Source organism: Balaenoptera acutorostrata, chromosome 20, assembly GCF_949987535.1.
Source record: "Balaenoptera acutorostrata chromosome 20, mBalAcu1.1, whole genome shotgun sequence".
Classification (NCBI taxonomy): Eukaryota; Metazoa; Chordata; class Mammalia; order Artiodactyla; family Balaenopteridae; genus Balaenoptera; species Balaenoptera acutorostrata.
This window is the reverse complement of record NC_080083.1, coordinates 25040114-25059700: the sequence shown is the minus strand read 5'-3', so window position 1 is coordinate 25059700 and position 19587 is coordinate 25040114. Positions and strand designations below refer to the sequence as shown.

Sequence of the window (19587 nt, the reverse complement as noted above, 5' to 3'; positions counted from 1 at the left end):
GTAATGTCCCTTGGGGATTCTTGTCAAGGCATTTGCAGGCAGAGCCATAGGACATAGCAAACAGTAAAGACTAAAGTTGCTTCTGAAAACTGCCAAAGCTTTTTCATTCACTATGACTCAGGGCAGAGAAGCATGGCTCTAAATTAAGAATTCTCCTGGAGACTACAGGCCTCTTGCATTATTATCTATCCTGTATTTAAGCTGTATATGTCCAAACCAAGTTCCTGATTCTTTTACCTTTGTTTTCATCCTTATGTTCTAAGTTGATTAAAAAAAAAAAATTATCTTCAAAAACAAGAATCCACAAAGTGACTGAAACATGAGTCACTCAGTGTCCTGAGGAAATCAACATTTTTCCTGTGGTGAAAATTTATCCATCCTAATGTTGAGATTTCAAGGGGCTTCCTGACCACAGTGTGTTAAAAGCTTTAACTCTGAACAAAAAAGTTGTATTGGGATTAAAACAACATCCTAAATATCAGAAGATTTCCTATATATCTAACAGGTATACTAGTGAATGCTCATTAGCAAATCATTTGAATATTTGAAAAGGGGGGGAACTGACAAAAATAACAGTGTATGTGTATATATATATATATATTTACGTATAAAATCTAAAAAAATAAAACAAATGAGTGGTTATAACAAAACAGAAACAGAATTTCAGATACAGAGAACAAACTAGTGGTTACCAATGGGGAGAGGGAAGTGGGGAGGAGGGAACAAGATAGCCATAGGGGATTAAGAGGTACAAACTACTGTGTATAAAATAAATAAGCTACAAGGAAAATAGACCAACAGTTTATAATAACTTTAAATAGAGTATAGTCTATAAAAATTTTGAATAACTGTTTTATACCTGAAACTAATATTATATTATAAATCAACTATACTTCATTAAAAAAAAGAAATAACATTTCAAAAGTCTGGAAAACCATGTGCTATTTCTTTTTTTTTTTTTTTAATTTTTATTGGAGTATAGTTGCTTTACAGTATTGTGTTAGTTTCTGCTGTTTCTTTAACAAGTTCTTGTTTAAATTATCATTTATTTGACGAGTGAAGTTTTTAACTTGCTTTGCTGTGTGAAATTTTAAAAAGGGATGTTTTTCCAGGCTGAAACAATAAATGTCACTGTGCAGTTTAAAAAAAAAAACAAAACTAGTGGTTTTTTTTTTTTTCTTATTCTCTGACAGGTTTATTAGCTTTCAAATTAATGTAGGTTTTTAATCCCAACACAACAATATTGTGTTGTTTCAGCAAAGTGAATCAGCTGTACGTATACATATATCTCTTCTTTTTTGGATTTCCTTCGCATTCAGTCACCACAGAGCATTGAGTAGAGTTCCCTGTGCTATACAGTAGGTTCTCATTAGTTATCTATTTTATACATAGTATCAGTAGTGTATATATGTCAATCCCAATCTCCCAATTCATCCCACCCACTCCTGCTATTTCTAAACTTAATAAAATGAAAAGAGATGTAAAAAGTAAGAACAGAGGGCATAAGTAGAGATGCTAGAGAACTAACATTAATTTAGTGTCTGCAGCGTACCAGGGATTGTCTAAGAGTTTTATGTATGTTATCTGGCCTGGCATTGTGTAGGTCAGTATTAGGGTATGATTCAAACTCATGTCCTCCTGATTGTGTAATATATCTTTTCCTCCCTAATACATGCATCTTAACATGCTTTTAGTGATATTGAAAAATAAAGATTTGATCCGCTTAGTATCACTGTGTTGAGAAAATCTCATGTAAGTATTTTGGGTTTTTTACGTAGGGTATCGGTACAGCGATCGGAGAGCTGCCTCCATATTTCATGGCCAGGGCAGCTCGCCTCTCAGGTGCTGAACCAGATGATGAAGACTATCAGGAATTTGAAGAGATGCTGGAACATGCAGAGACTGCACAAGTAAGATCAGTGGGGAAAAAAATAGAATACTTTAATTATCCCTTAAAGAGGTTATGATTAAGGTAAATTTTTTAATAGTTACTCTGAAGAAGAAAACTGCCAATGTAAACACATAGTTTAGTATAAAATATTTAGAAAAGCTGAAATATGAAAATGATTATACTCATGATCTTAGAATAGAGAAATACAGAAAGAGTCAACGAGACAACTCAGACTAAACCAGGGTAAATTCATGTGGCCAGGGACGTTAAGGAGCTGAAACATTATTTGTCCATTATGTGTTTATAAGTATTACCAAGCAGACCAGTGAATAAGTAAGGGGGATAAATAGGTGGACCAGGCTGTGAATCCAAAATAATAGAACTTCCTAATTAATTTTTTGAAAATAACACCAAAATAGTTTACCATGTTTAGAGGAAGCTTAACTCCCAATTAAGAAGGAGCAATTAAGATAAACTTATCCTTTGTTGCGGGGTGGTGGGAGGGAAAGGCTGAGGCCTTTTACACCTGAGCACAAACTATATATCAACCTGTATCTTAGTGTTACAAAATAGGTGTTGTTTCTTTGTAGGAAAATTCCTACAAACATTATTAACTGATTGAGTCTCCATCTTAGGGATGATAGTAGAAATCAACATAGACATAAATAAAAAGGATATAAAAGAGATTCTTGAAAGTTTTCATATAAAATACATCTCACTCCCCAGATTTGATCTAAATTGTCTTATGTCTGTAAGTGCATGTGCCCACATAAGTACGCATAGATTTTTTTGTTCAATGAGTTCATAGTTTTCTTAGTGGAATCTGAAACCCCAAACCCACTACCCTAGAGAGGGAAAAACATTTTTTTTTAAAATGACAGATGTCCTTTTTTTAAAAAAACGTTATTAAATGGAAATCAGCTATGGATAGTTACAGTTTTTAATTGAAAACAAACTTTCAAATATGAATGTAGAATAGCCAAACATAAAACAAAGCAGTCAAAGAGCTACTATGGCCATCTCTCTGCATGGAAAGAGGCAAATTGTCCTTGTGCTTTGTTTTAACCAAATATTGTGCCTTTCTTCCTCACATCATAATGTTTATATTAATGCTAATAATTATTACTAATAATTACTAATAATACTTTTTAATTATTTTTAATGCTTTTTAAAGTCCACTATCTGATTTAACCCTAGTATTAACTCTGAGGTAGTATGGAAAGGTACCATTTTTCTAATTTTATAGAAAACTGCAGATCTAGAAATTGTTACCTCCCAAGTTTTACATGCTTAGAAGTAGAGCTGGAACCAGAACTCAGAATGGCAGTGTCACTGGTAAATTCCATTTACTGAAACAATGTCCATCTATAGACATAGGTGGTTGAGTATCCCCATTTGTGATAACTGATACCTCTGTCATTTGTGGCACTAATTAATGCATGTCATTTAACATATCAAAACCTTTTATCATCTATATAAAATCAGCAAGTTGAAGTAGAATCAGTCTAAGATGGTGTGCAGCTTTAAATTTTCATGCTGTGGTTGGATACCAAACAGGTATAAGTACTGTTCTCTATTAAGCCAACTAAAGCCAACTAATGTATTGTGATTATTTTCCTTAAAGTTTTTTTGTTTTGGAATTAATATTTTTTTATTTGCATAGTTTCCTCAATCTCTTCTTTCTACCAGCTCTGTGAAACACTTCTCAAGATCACTTTCCACTTGGTAACGCACTTAAATTAATATCATTTCTATTTTTTTTTCTTGGAGTCATCACTCTGGATTCCTCCATGCTCCCACTCTAGTCTGTACATGGTGTTTTCTTGGCGCTCTGCGCCATTGCTTCTCTCTTGATTTGGATCCCTTATCTTGCTCTTTCTTGATTTACTCCCTAATTTTAGTTGAACATATTCTGCAGTACCTTTCTGAGAAAGGACAAGTAGAAGGAAAATTCTTAAAATGCTGTATTCTTCATTCACACTTAATCAGTTAGATGAATATAGGATTCTAAGTTGAAATCATTTTTTAATTTAGAATTTGGAAGGCATTTCTCAATCATCTTCAGGCTTCTGGTGTTGATAGTGATATACCTAATGCCATGCTGAGCCCTCTTTATAGGTAGTCTTTTTGGTGGTTTTGTTTTTTTTTCTAGGAGATTGTAGATTCATTATCTGAGGTATGGGTCTTTTTTAATATTTATTCTGCTAGGCACTGAGGAAACTTGTCAACTTAGAGTCCACTAGTTTTGGGAAACATTCCTTTTTTTTTTTTTTTTAATAAATTTATTTATTTTTGGCTGCCTTGGGTCTTCGTTGCTGCGCACGGGCTTTCTCTAGTTGCGGTGAACAGGGACTACTCTTCGTTGCGGTGCGCGGGCTTCTCATTGCTGTGGCTTCTCTTGTTGCGGAGCACGGGCTCTAGGTGCGCGGGCTTCAGTAGTTGCAGCACACGGGCTCAGTAGTTGTGGCTCACGGGCTCTAGAACACAGACTCAGTAGTTGTGGTGCACAGGCTTAGTTGCTCTGTGGCATGTAGGATCTTCCCGGACCAGGGCTCAAACCCGTGTCCCCTCATTGGCAGGCGGATTCTTAACCACTGCGCCACCAGGGAAGCCGCATTCTTGTATTTTTTCTGTGTCAGTTTACCCTCTTTGGTCTCTACTCTTGCTTTCTGGAATTACCATTATTTTGATATTGGGACTCCAACACCTGTCATTTTAATTTTTTTTATAATTTTCCTCCTAATATTTATCTCATTTTACTTTGTATGCAATTTCTTCAACTTTATATTCTATAATCTAATATTAAAATGTTTTTCCAGTCATATATTTATTTTCAAAAAGCAATTTGTATTATACTTCCCCAAAAATGGCTTATCCTATCTTTTTGAAGGTATTTAGTTTCTTTAAGTTTTCAGTACTCCAGGCATTTCTTTTTATTTTTCCCCTTTGTCTGTTCTGTTTCCTGTTGGAAGCTTTCCTCAAAGTCTGGTGATCCTTGTTTTTCTATAGAATAAGGCACATAAAAGCCAAATGGAAGCTATGTGTGTGGAGGCAAGGTATAGGAGTGGCAGGCCACCTGGTTTATTGGAACCTCTGTATATCAGTTTTTGTGCATCTTTCCTTTGGGGTAGTTCAGTTTCTTTAGTGATGGATCTTCCAGTTCCTTGCCTTGGGAATATAAATCTTGCTGCTGACATTCTAAAGCTAAGCTGTAGAAGGCGAGTTAGAGATCTTCATTTACTGAGTAGACTTTCACTTAACCTACTTTGTGGTAAGTCCGTGGATGCCTGCACAAGGATATCCTGAGTCCAGAACCTTTGGTATACTTTCTAGAGACTATACTTGATGTCTTTTTCGGGACTAGGGGAGGAAGCTGTCTGGCTGTGCTAAGTACTCTGTATACAGTCTCCTTGTTTTCAGCCCTACCCCAGTTTCTTCTGCAGTTCTGCTGATGATCCTTTGTGGAGTTCTGTAGTGCAAATCACTTTGCTTCTCTTCTATATCTTCCACTGCAGCCTCTCTGGTATAATCTTTTCTTCCCATCTGCCCCTGTCTTCATTTATTAATACTAGTTTCATCAAAGACAGAGTTCAGTGTTTCTGTTTGGGGTTATTATTAAGATAAAGGGTGTTCCAGTTATCTATTGCTGAGTAATAACCCCCCACCCCCGGTATTTAGTGCTTTGAAACAAGAAGAGTTTATATTGCTCACAGCTGTGCAATTTAGGCAAAATGGCTTGACTGTAAATCGGAGTATCTACTTCCAAGATGGTTTGCTGATATAACTGACAAGTTGATTCTGTCTGTTGGTTTGGAGTTCAGTTGGACTGTTGGTTTGGGACCTCAGATTACTCTTCATGGGGCTTCTTGGGTTTCCTCATATCATGGCACCTGAGTTCTAACAAGTGTTCTGAAAGAACCTTGCTGGAAGATGCAAGGCTTCTTGTAACCTAACCTCAGAAATCCCAGTCACTTTGCCACACTGTGTTGGTGAAGTAGGTCACTAAAGCCAGCCCAGATTCAGAGAGGGGAATTAGACCCACCTCTCAATGAGAGAGTAAGCAAAGAATTTGTAGCCATCTTTAACCTATCACAGGGGCAACGGTCTTATTTGGTCATCTTGAAATAGAACACTTACTATACCAACTAGAATTTCTCTAGGAGGGGGAATGAGATGGTAATTGATCTTGAAATCATATAATGTGAGAAACTGTTGAAAAGAATTTAGACATGTTTCCTTGAAAGGGGGAATTGATGAGCTTGCCAAATATTCAGAAGTTGTTATACTCATGAGTTATACTCATGCTGAGAAACTATAGAGGTAAACTTTGTCTTAGAATTAGCCAGTGAAAGTTTTCTGAGGCTCACATTGGCTGAATATTAAAAAAAAAAATTCCTATAAATTTTAATTGTGTACAAATGGAATTGCTATTTCAAAAAAGAATGAGTTCCTTGTCTCCCTCTATGTGATACCTTTCATGGATCCATGCATAGCGACTCCCTGCATTGAGTAGAACATTAGCTGGATGACTCATTTCATTCTTCACAATTTTTTGATTCTTAGATTATGAATAATACATTCTGTAAATTTGTTACCATCTAAAAGCTCAACTTCCAAAAATTCAGGTCTCCTAGAATTTGATGAAGAAGTAAATCACGCTTCATCTTATACGTGTAATTTGAGCTCTCAAAGACTTTTACATCTTGAAGACTCTAAATCTTTATCTACCATTAGGGTAATAATCTTTTTCCTTCATCCCTTATGGCCATGATGATGATGATGATGATTATTATTATTTTTTGGGCTGCGTTGGGTCTTCGTTGCTGTGTGCGGGCTTTCTCTAGTTGCGGCGAGCAGGGGCTACTCTTCATTGCAGTGCGTGGGCTTCTCATTGTGGTGGCTTCTCTTGTTGTGGAACACGGGCTGTAGGCGCACAGGCTTCAGTAGTTGCAGCACGCGGCCTCAGTAGCTGTGGCATGTGGGCCCTAGAGCACGTGGGCTTCAGTAGTTGCGGCACGTGGGCTCAGTAGTTGTGGCACACAGGCTTAGTTGCTCCACGGCATATGGGATCTTCCCGGACCAGGGATTGAACTTGTGTCCCCTGCATTGGCAGGCGGATTCTTAACCACTGTGCCACCAGGGAGGTCCCACAATACTTCTGATGGTCATGAGGTTTGACTGTTTTCATTCTATAAAGCCAATAATTACCATCACTGTTTTAGGATAAACTTTATATTTCTTATTCCCTAATTTCATACTTGCTTGTATTAAAAAATCAAGTAAGCAAAACGTACACTTCTGTTTCATGTTCTTTAGTCAGAAATTATATACTCTTTATGAACATTTTATTTAAAATTTTTACCCCAAATTACAATTGTATGTACTGTCAATTGTTTATATAAGCTAGAAAATAATATAATAAAAGAGTAACTTATTCCTGACAATTTTGTCATCTTCCCTATTAATTTTCTTTCTAAGGTCAATAAAAATCTGTGTGTAAGGCACTTGAATGAAGTGCCTCGGTACAAACAATGAAGTAGAAGATATTTTGCCTGATTTGAATAGGAAAAACACTCAGGAACACACAGCCGGTGAATCTCAGAGCCAACACCCAACCCAGTTTTCTGACTTTGAGATTAGTGCTTTGCTTACTGTAAGCCAGCATAGCAACATTTTCATCCAGGTTAATGCAACAAAAAATGAAGAACTGATTAAAAAATTTTTTTTTCTTTCTGTTACATTTGATTTGAATTTTCTTTTCTTTCTTTATTGCCTTTCATGCTTTTTTTCACTAGTATCCATCGGTTTTGTGGCTTATTATAGATTTCAGTATATGTAGGTTTATTTATCCCTACATACTTTTTCCCAGGTGTAGACAAGGGGTTATGAGGTTTTTAACTTTTGTTTATTTATTTTGCAGGTTGGGGAGGGGGCTGTTGCCAGTTTTCCACATTTTAAATTAGCTGAGAGAGTACTAATGTTTTAATTCATTAGTCAAAGAAGAGTTTTGCAAAATAAGTTTGTTAAATATAAGGTTTTTGTTTTTGTCTGTTCTTGCTTAACACTGTGTAGAATATTACTATATCCAAGTAAGATACCTCACCTGCTTTTTTTTTGTTTTTTTTGTTTGTTTGTTTTTTGTTTTTAATTTGGCTGAGTTGGGTCTTAGTTGCGGCACGCAGGATCTTTCGTTGCAGTGAGCGGGCCTCTCTCTAGTTGTGGCGTGTGGGCTCCATAGTTGTGGCAGACGGGCTCAGTTGCCCCACGGCATGTGGGATCTTAGTTCCCCAACCAGGGATCAAACCTGCATCCCCTGCATTGGAAGGCAGATTCTTAACCACTGGACCACCAGGGAAGTCCCTCCTCAGCTGTCCTGATACACTTTTGTGATGCATCCTTGTGTTTGTTTTTCATTTTCACTATGCAAATAAATTTACAACAGTTTTGTCATTTTATGTCTAAATCAGTGATATTGCAAACATTTTTTGTTTTTAGTAACAAATTTGTCTTAGGCTCTTTGCCTCTGTTACTTTTTCCAGGTTTGCATATTTTCAAATTATGTTAGTGCTTATAAATTGAAACATTCCAGAAATATTAAAAGTAAAAAGTGAAAGTTCACACACACCTACTCCCCAAAGTAGGATAATAACCACCATATTCTAGACTGTTTTCTGTGTATGGAACACTTTTTTTTAATAAAAGCTAAAATCATACCATATATATTAGTCTTAGATTCCTTTTTCACATATATATCGTAGACATTTGATACTGATTTTTAAAATTGTGTTCTTATTACAAAGTGATTATGTACAGCTCATTGTAGAAAATTGGTATTTGTATACTTAAAAAAAAATCCCTTCATCCTTCATTCTTTTTCTCTGTAAATATTTGTGAGTGAATCATATTCTATTTATTGTTTTATGACTTGTTTTGAATATAAAAACATACTGTGAACATTTTTCAGTCATCAAATATTTTCCACATCTTTGTTTTTTTTTAGTAATTTTCTTTGTGACTACAAAGTATGTTTATGGTATAAAATGTTGAAACCACAGAAAAAGAAAAAAACCCTTTCGTCTAACTGGTTCGTTTACCCATTTTTTTATATTTAGTGTATTTTTCATTTTCTTATTGATTGACATTTTTAAGGAGATTCCTTTTGTCATATGCTGCCAGTAATTTTTCCATATTGTTCATTGTGTGTTTTACTATGTTTTGTTTTTTGAATAAAGAAGTTCACATTTTTGTCTTTATTCCAATATCTTAGATGTTTCCTTTTGGAGTCGTGCCTAAAATTATCTTCCTGAACCCTTACGATTATGTAGTAGATATTCTGCTGCATTTCCTTTTAGTATTTTAATGGTTTTATTCTTTTACCTTTAAATCTTTTATCTGTTAAAATATTTTTACCAATCATATAATGTAGGAATCTAAGTTTCTCTTTTTTAGATCATTACCTATTTGTGTATTGTTCTAACACTATTTACCCAGTGATTTTAACATGTTAGTTTTCTCTTAGGTTTTATTGTTATAAGTTGGATATTATATTTTTGTAAATAGTTATTAATGGTATATAAAAAGATACTAGGTTTTTATTTGCTAATCTATAAGTTTCCTGACATCTTTTTAGTTATAGCTTATTGATTGTGATTGTGATTTAAAAGTTTTTATAGTAATCAGTTTCATAAAGATCCAAAAGTTTATCTGACTTTGGTGCTGGAATTTCCTCATAGATGCATGTATTTTGTAAAACCCCCAATTTGACAAGAGCAATAAAAAAGTTGGATCAACTGTAGCTAAAATAGCAAATTAAGTAAAATGAAACAGGGTGGGAAATGTGTTTTTTATTCTTGAAGGTAAAAGCCTTTGGTAGAATAAGTTTATCAGCAGGAAGAGTGAAAAAAACCTTGGCTCTCGTTGCTTTACCAGTGCTCTCCAACTAGGTTAAAGGGTGTATATGCTTTTACTAGGAAACCGTTTCTAGGTAACAATTTTAAAGCTAAGTATTTACTTAAATTCCAGTTTTGACTGATGGTTGGATTTTGTTCTGTAGGTATTTGGGGGAGAAAAAAAGATTATTAATGCATTTATTTGAATTCTGATTCTTTATGGTACCTACTTTATTTTTGTGACTACAGTATTGAGATTGGGCAGTATTTTTCCACTAAGCTGACTTCCTTTTGCTCTTGGCTTTCTATCATGTTTTTACTAGATGTCTGTGGGAGGTAGACATGAATGAATATAGCTTCCTACGACCTTGAACAATTCTAGCATCATTTATAAGAGTTACGTCTAGAGAGCTGTTATGTGCTTTGTGGACTGTTTCATGCAAGGTTTAATTATTCCCTTTATGATCTTTTTCTTCTTTGTTCCTGATTTCTGTTAATGATATCACTGTCCTCATAATCACTTGGTGTCAAAATTTGAATCATCTGACTCCCTCCTCACTTCTCATATCCAGTCATTCTTCAGGCCTGTTGATTCTACCTCCACAGTATCTTCAAATTCGTCCTCTCTTTTCCCTTCCCACTGCTGGTTCATGCCTTTATCACTTCTCCACTGAACATTTATAGTGACTTCCTAATAGGTCTCCTCTTTACTAGCCTTTTCCCCCCCCAATCTATTTCTACAGAAAGCAACAAAAAACAATTTTCTGAAAAATACCTCTGGTCATGGAACTTTGCTGCTCAAAAATCTTCCCAGTCCCTGGAAATTGTCTCTTGCTGTATCTTTCTTGTGTCACTTATCACTTTCTACCTTCTTTTAAAACTGTCTGTGGGCTTTTCTCATCTTACCCAGGAGTTTGTAAGCTCCTCGAGAGGAGGCCACAAAAATATTTGTATTTTTGGCTGTGCCTGCATGGTCTTGCACATACTACTCACGCAGTAGATACTTTGAATGAACTAAGAAATATCAGTTAAGAGAGAAAAGGTACCATTACATGAAACATGTTCACTTAATATTCAGTCTTTTTTATTAACATCACAAATAAGATTTTTTATTTGTCACACAAGTCTGAATTTTAAACAGTTTTTTGGACTGGTGGCTCATATCCATCAGCTTGTTCAAGTTTAGCACCTGTCTCATCCCCATTAGCTTTTCCAGAACTACTTACTGCCTTCATCATGAAACATGAGTTTTCCCATTTCAAACCTGGGGTTTACTTTCCTAACAGAGACATCATAGAGCAGATAAATAGATTGGCAAGCCTCTTCCATGTCTTTTCCAATGCTGTCTGGAATCAGTTTTTTGACAATTTCTTTCAAGTCATCTTCTTCTGGTTTTGGCAGACCTATTGGTGCTAACAGTGAGGTTTTCTGAATCTGATTGCTGCATTTTTTAGTAAAAACAGCACTGGATAGACGAAGTTAATAATCATCAGTAGTCTTGACATCAACATGGGCTTCAGTCATGGGCTGCCATTTTTTGACCGTGGAGCACATTTTGTCATAAGCAAGATCTATGCCACGGAAATTAGACAGTTTTTGCCCTGAACATCCTCAGTAATTAGCTTGAATTTTCTAAATGCAACTTCATCATTCTGCAGATCAGCAAAGCTCACTTCAAAACATGACCCTTGAGGCCATCCAATGTGATTTTGGTTCCTTGAGTTTTTGTGACCAGTTTTTCCTGTATTTTTATATTGAACATATCTGGTGCTTTCACATCATACCGATCTTTCTTAGAAAATGGATCAACCACTTTCCTCTAGGCTCCCTTTTTGCTGCCTTTTGTAAGGTGCTTATTCTTGCAGACCTCTGTGTTGCTGCTCAGCCAAAAGGGAATATTCAGTCTTACTCCACTGCAAAATAAAATATAAAATACGGTGAACACAGAAATCATCTTACATAAAAAAGGTTGAACTGTTTTGCATCTTTGAGTTTAATAATCATCTGATTGTAAAGCACTACAGAATTTACAGAATCTTTCATTCAAAAAAAAATCATCTGAGAGCAAGGGTTGAAGATAATATAGTAGACATCATTAAGTTAAATGACTTATACTTTTGAATTCACATTAAGTAAAATAATGCTTGTAAAGTTCTATACTTTAGAAAAAAATAAAGGTTATTGTGGTGACTTGTTTATTCTGTAAGCTGTATAACCAAAGAAAAAGGTAAATTAAAGACATGAGGAATAAAAGAGTTTGAAAAAATAAAGTAACTTATTTGCTTGATGTACCCTAAAAGATTAGGGCAGCCACTATTATTGAAGTAATGGGGAACGGGAGCATGGGTGGTTGTATTTTTGTGTTTAAAACTTACACAGTAGGGTAGGAATGTTGTACATATTTACTTAGAAGAATATGGTTTGAATAAGTTTGCTTTCCTAAATGACATCTGTCCAAGTGACCTAGCTGCTTGGATTCTTTTTCATAAAATATTAGGTTGCTGACTGTGAAAGTTACTATCACTATAGAAAATTGAGAATTAAGTTAGAAATAAGAAATTTAAATTTCTTAGAACTTATCTTTTAAAATAGTACAGTCTTTTCCTCCATATTTATAGTGGTTAGCTTTTCTTTCTGTTGGGTGTAATTCATGAGTCTGTACACCACCTTAGATTAACTAGTTCCTCAAAGGCTGTTTTATAATTTCTGGATTTAATTTTATTTTAAGGGAGCGTTTCTTAGCTTCTGTTTAGGACAGCAGTATTTAAATTAATTAATACTTGCCACTTACACTTAGTCTGATTTATTGAAACTAAGTCCCCAAGTTAAGTTTAAATACTAATATCTTTTACTAGCTTGTATTAAATATATTTAAGGCTGAAAATACCTTTTTGGGGGGGTTGAATGGGATCCATTTCCTATTCAGAAATTTCAAGTTATTTACATTATTTTATTAGTGAAAACACGTAAGTGATAAACCAAAAAAAGTTCATCAGTTGTAATGTAGTTTTTTTTTTTTTTAGAATACTGAGTAATATCTTTTTTTTAATTGAAATATAGTTGATTTACAGTGTTTCAGGTGTACAGCAAAGTGATTCAGTTATATGTGTATATATATATTCTTTCTCAGATTCTGTTCCATTGTAGGTCATTACAAGATATTGAATATAGTGTAGTTCTCATTCTTATGGTGCATTTTCTTTGTATGCAGAATAGATTACCCAGTGAACATCCTCCAAAGTACAAGGTGATAGTTAAAGGGGTTTTGGGGGGGCGGTTTGGCATTCTTTTGATAATGATAGAATATATGTTTGATCATTTGAGTTTAGAGACAATGGGAAAGCATTTAATAATGATTATTTATACATTCGCTAAAGTGCTTTAACCTTCCTTTGATGCTATTTTTTGTTAAGCACATTTTCCTATGAAGTGTTTGTAGTTGCACACACCATGTCAGTGCCTGCGGGTTTTTCCTCCTGTGAAGTATCCGTTCTTTTATATACAGAGATTTATGAAAGAGTTCATGGTGTGGATGATCAGAAACCCAACAGGACTCATTTTCATATAATTTAGTGCCAGTTGAACACTCTGGGTGCTGGTTGTTGCTGGGACCTGTTTTTGACTCTGTTGAACCTTTACTGGCTGTGGTTTGTCTGGCCATCACATGACTTCTCTGAAAATTCCCCCTCCCCTTCATTTCCAGTAAACTGTTTGAGTAGGAGTGAGTCAGAGTGAAACCAGCTTCCCTGTAACCACAGGGCTTGTTAAAGAATTTGTCAACGTGGACTCTAGAGGGTTTGCATTAAGCTTTGCAGTAACTGCTATGGTTTGTGTTGCGTCAGGAGTTCCACAGAAAAGCTTCTGTTCTCAAGATCTCTTGCTTGTTTGCAAAGGGTTAAACTGATCAACTTTACCGTAATGAACATTAGAGACACATGTTAAACACATTTATTTATCACTTAAAGGCTGTGTCAAAGCTACCAAGGCTTATTGTAGTTTCTCTTTTCAGAATCAACCAACCACACCCAACAACGTTAAGTTTTTGAAAAGGCAGGCCTGCTAGATCTTCTTTCAGAGCTGGCTCATAATTTTACCACAAAGTACCATCAAGATTAAGCAATTTTAAGTGGTCTCTTTTGAAGGATTCTGTTGCAAGATATTGCGACTACTAGCACAGTTAGCTTTTGGTACACAAAGGTCACTTACTTGCATTTGGTTCAACAAGAAAAGGTAGCACTTAAAATAGTTCTGTAGTTGTAGTTTCTAAGCACACTTAGCATGAATTATGGTGGAATTCTTAATACCTCATTTTATTTGCTTTCTCAGGAAGATTTCACTTTATTTTGAATTCTTCTCTTGCCCCTCCACTCCCAGACTTTTAATCTTTCTTCGTTTTCTGACTCTTCTCATTTTCTTTAACCCATTCTTATAGTAGTATTAACAGGAAAGAGAGTCGCAATTTGATTCAAACTGCCAAATCAGTGGCCACTGGGAAACTTGTCTGCTCATCGTGCACTCCTGAACCCGTTTATTTTTACACGTTCATTTCTGTATTTAACCACGTCATCTTGGCCAGACTTTTATTTTAAAAATAAATTTAAAGAATACATTTAAACTTAACCTCCTTAAAATCATTTTTATTCTGCTTACCTTTTTTGTAACAAAATAAATTTAGGGAAAAGAACATGGTAGAAAATTTTGAGCTAAGTATTCCTCACAGGAAAGAATACTACAGAATAATGGAAGTTTAAAATTGTTTATATTCTAACAATGCTCACAAACTCAATGATCAAATCAAAATAGAAGAGAAACATTAGTTTTGATGAAGAAGCATTCTAATTGAAATTAGATGATTTAAAAATGAAAATAAGAGGTTAATACATTCATTTACAAAGCGCAATAAGTAATAAATGTTTAAGATTTTTCTTGTTAGTTTGCTTTAGACATTGGAGAAAAATATAGTTTTGTTTTATGTCTGCTTCATTCTTCTCATTTGCACACCTGTTTACAGCTATGGGGTGGAGGGGATAAGCATTAGACAGGCATTAGGTTACCTTTGTTAAACTAATTTAAAGATTTTACTCAGGTTTGTGTTTCAAACACCTTTTGTAAAATGCCTTTAGAAAGGCCCCTTTCATTGAAACTTAGACCAACAGACTGTATGTATGCTGTGCTTTTGCTCGAGTTTGCAAATCAGTAACACACTAAATACACATCCACCCTCTGTTGTAACTGCTGAATGCTCCTAGGGATCCTGGCCTAAGATCAGAGTTAGTGCAAGACATGGACAGCAGAATAACTATTATGCTCATTTCCTATTACAAAAGGTGTTTTTGTTTCTAATTCGTCAAGGTTCTTGGTTTGTCATAACAGATATGTAGTTCTTTCTCGCTGAGTATTTAAGAAAATTTCTCCTGGTAGAGTGTTCTTCCCGTTTTCCTGTCTTGGGCCTTACCATGTAATAAACATGACTATCATGCTTTTAAACTAAAGGGCTATGTAGAGACACCAGGAAGTAGGCATGGTAATTAATACAGTGCTCCCCTCAAAAGTAGGCATGTACTGTAGACTTCCTTGTCCACTTTCCCTGATAAGGGTCTGCATCCATTAATTTATCAAAACTTGTAAAAATTTATTTTTACTACTCCTTGAGGTAAAGACTTCAGTAAGTTCATAGGCTGTTATTTAAAGCCACGCTCCCATTTGTTTGTTTTAAATTTGCCTCTTTCACGTTATAAAGGGTGCTACCCTCATTCTAGTATTGTAAGATTTTTTTTAAACACTTTTCCTTTCCTCTGTTCATAACTTTATAGATTTTAGTCAGTTACCTTTTCAGCCTTTCTAAAAAAAATAATCATTTACTTTTTATATCTAATAACCCCAAACTCTTTGATCATTTTAATTCGTGCTCCCCCCATGGATCTTTATCTAATTCTTTTACATTTTTTCTGACATGAAGTTGTCAGAACTGCATATGATTTTTCAGGGACAACTACACTACTGTACTTGTGTTTTTTCAGATTTCTACAACCACAGTCCTGTTTGGCAATGCATTTTGCTAATGTTTTTAATAAATTGTTTACTTCATGTTTACTTCAATAAACTGTTTACTTGGGAGACCACTCCCAGTTCCCTTTCCTTTGTTCATAACTGGAAACTTTTATAACCCATCACTTTATCTATCTATCTATCTAAATATATATATCTATATATATATATATATATATAGTTTTTTTTTTTTTAGCCACATTGCATGGCTTGCAGGATCTTAGCTCCCTGACCAGGAATCGAACCCAGGCTCTCAGCAGTGAAAGCACAGTGTCCTAATCACTGGACTGCCAGGGAATTCCCCATCATTTTACATTTAAATAATTTTTCCCTAAATGTGTTATCTTACTGTTATCCACTTTGAAACTTACCTTCCACGTTTCCTTTTTCTCTCCCAAGTTTACATGATCTTTAAATTTATTGCCATGATTTTGGCACTTTATAATTTTAATTTCAGCTGTAGTTTTAGAACTTAAACTCTGTTCCTTTTTTTGGGACCATTTATAAACTTGTTAAGTGGGATGATTGGGTCTATCTTAGGAAAGAATCCCACTATTTACATTTCTCATCATAGAGATGATCCCATTTATCTTTATGCTTTGTTTTCGGTCTCTTAAGTTTCCTGTCCCTGACAATTTTGTAAATTCTGTACTGACCTAGTTTTCATAACTTTGCATGTCTGAGTTCATCTCAACCATTTTTACTTTTTTCCCCCTTTTTTTCATTCACAGTATTATTGTTCTTACATACACAGTAGATTGTCATATGCTTTTTGTTTAAATTCCAGTTTTAATCTGGAAATAAAAGTTATTCATTAGTTACTTACAACCAAACTACAATCAATTATAAATGCTAAAAATGAAGGGTGATTTTTTTTCCCCCCTAGCATTAACTAAGATTTGGTAAATACCCTTTCTGGTGAGACATGAGAAGATCACATGAGGAGATATTGACTTCAGACAGGAAGAAGAGAGAGAAGAAAAGAAAAATGCATTACTTGTGTAATGTGTCATTTCTAATAAATCTTGCATACTCAGACATTTTCCCTGAGTGTCTAGAGCGCTGTTGTTCTTCTTGGGCTACAGTGTTCGTTGTTATTTCAAGTAGAGGCCAGGCAGGCACTGATAGGAGTGGATGCCGGCCTGCCTGCCTTCCTAAGAATTACCATATGGTTTCTTTTCAACAGAAAACTAAGCAGGGATAGAGAGAGGAAAAGGAAGCAGCAGATACTGGCTGGTTTTACTGCTGGTAACTTGGACTGTGAAAAGGAGGAAAAAAACTCTATAGTTATCTGGAACTTCCAAAAATACTGCTCTACTTTTTATCTGAAAATGTTAGCAAATGCTGACTGTCAGACCCTGAGAAAGTCTCCTGAAACCTTATTTCTTCCATCTCTTCTTTGCTCCTAGACTACCCAAGAGATATTTTGTGTCTAATAGATGATTTGTGAATTTTACGATTAGTAATCATGGTGAGGTGACCATTACAGATGTAAGTAACTAAAGAATTTCCTCTTATTTCCATCTTACCCTCTTGTCATGGAGTGTTTGGTAAACTAATTGGTTGCACTGCAAGGCAGATTTGATAAATTTTCAATTCTTAATGCATTTCCTTCCTTTCCTCCTTCCTGCTTCATAGCCCTCGTCCTTCCTTGATATTAACATGTTGCTCTTCTCTTTTTGAAATTAGAAACAAAACAAAACAAAAGCCTCTTATCCCCTTAACTTGTGATGTCGCCCTAGAACTGAGCTCACATAGTGTCTAAGAATTCTGACAAGATATTTTATTTCATTGGTTCTCAGGGTTTTTTTCTTGATAGTAATGTCAAGTAATATCAGTCTAAACAATTTTGTCCCATAATCAGTTTTGTCTCTTAATTATCATGGTGATAGATATTATTATCATCATTTTGCAGAAAAGATGAAGAAACTGTGGCTCAGGGAAGTCTGAAAACAACAAAGTTGGTGCTGTATCATTTGATGTTGCAGTAAATCTGTAGAATTGGTGTTCTTATATTCTGTTCCTCTTTTTCATGCTTTCCTTTTCATTGTAGGTTTCCTTAGTCATCTCTTTCCCCATCTCTACCAATTGCAACCCACCCACCATCCACATATACACACTAGATTATTTATTTCTCTCTCAAGGGAAAACACTTGCTGGAACAGTCTTCCTCTACATTCTTAGCCTGGCTTATTCCCTCACCTCCTTTAGGTTTTTAATCAAATGTCACCTTTTCTGTCAGGCCTTCTCCAACCATCCTATTTAAAATTACAACTTGCCTGCCACCCCATTTTGTAGTTGTTGTCTCCTCCCATTAAACTGTAAGCTCCATGAGGATCCAGGTTATCAATTTGATTTAGTGTTGTATCCGTTGCTCCTATAATAGCATTTGGCATGTAGTAAACACTTGCTAAACGATTATAGAATTAATGGTCAAACCACAATGTCCTCATCTTTATATTCTTTATTACCATGCATGCATATACCATATATATATGGTAGTTACCAGCTTTTTTGGGTTGAATTTAATTGCTTTTAAATAAGAATTTTGGTTCTAATTTTGTCTTCTAAAATTCTGTATGGGTAAAAACTATATGTAGTTTTCCCAAAACTCAGCACTTAAAGCTTTTCTTTTCCTCCTCTTTTCATGCTTGAATTTATTCAGTCTTCATATGTTTGAGTTATCAGAGCTACTAATTACCACAGACAGACTCATTAGAACCATCTGTAGGAAAGTAAATAGGTTTAGATTTTTTTCAATTGGGATTTATTATCAACTGGCAACATGGAAGCAATATTAAGAGTAATTTATGTTACAGCCACTTTTGAAAAGTGTTTGGCACTGTCTACATAAACATACCCTACGATCTAGCAGTTCCATTTTGTAGATTTATACATAGAAGAAAGATGCTCCAGAAGACTTGACAAGAGTAGTCATAGCAGCATTATTTGTAATAGCCCCAAACTAGAAACAACCCTAATGTCCACCAACAGTAGAGTAAATAAATTGTGGTATAGTCATACAAAGGCAGCAAATTGATTATTGCCACGTGCAACAGCAGGAGTGAATCACATGGACATAATGTTGACCTACAGAAGCCAGAAATAAAAGAGGACCTACTGTATAATTCCATTTATATAAAGTTCAAAAATAGGCAAGCTACATTTATAGTAATAGAAGTCAATGAGGGGCTTCCCTGTTGGCACAGTGGTTGAGAATCTGCCTGCCAATGCAGGGGACACGGGTTCGAGCCCTGGTCTGGGAAGATCCCACATGGTGCAGAGCAACTAGGCCCATGAGCCACAATTACTGAGCCTGCGCTTTTGGAGCCTGTGCTCCGCAACAAGAGAGGCTGCGATAATGAGAGGCCCGCACACCGCGATGAAGGGTGGCCCCCACTTGCCGCAACTAGAGAAAGCCCTCGCACAGAAACGAAGACCCAACACAGCCATAAATAAATTAAAAAAAAAAAAAAAAAAAGAGGCATGAATGCAAGCCTGTCATGTTAAAAAAAAAAAAGAAAAAGAAGAAGTCAATGATAGTGGTTATTTTGGGAGAAGAAGTAATTACTAGTAGTGCCACCAGTGGGGTTTCTGGAGTTCTGGTAATGTTCTGTATCTGAATCTTGGTGGTAGTTACATGGGTGTGTTCTTTGTAAAATTTCACCAAGATGTATATTTTAGATTTATGTACATTACTGTGTATCTGCTGTACAGCTAAAAAAAAATAGTTTTACCACCCTTCCCCCAAAGTAAATT

The 19587-nt window shown here is 35.3% G+C and overlaps 1 protein-coding gene and 1 pseudogene across 2 annotated transcripts in view; one reads left to right on the top strand and one right to left on the bottom strand.

Annotated features, from left to right (window-relative positions):
• Positions 1-19587, top strand: part of VMP1 (vacuole membrane protein 1) — a 129291-nt gene that overhangs the window by 68282 nt on the left and 41422 nt on the right. For both annotated transcript variants that reach the window (XM_057536691.1, XM_057536692.1), the window contains exon 7: positions 1779-1910. In XM_057536691.1, coding sequence (XP_057392674.1) covers positions 1779-1910 — 132 coding nt within the window. The remainder of the gene's footprint in view (positions 1-1778; positions 1911-19587) is intronic.
• On the bottom strand, positions 10914-11635 carry LOC130705978 (40S ribosomal protein S3a-like; annotated as a pseudogene).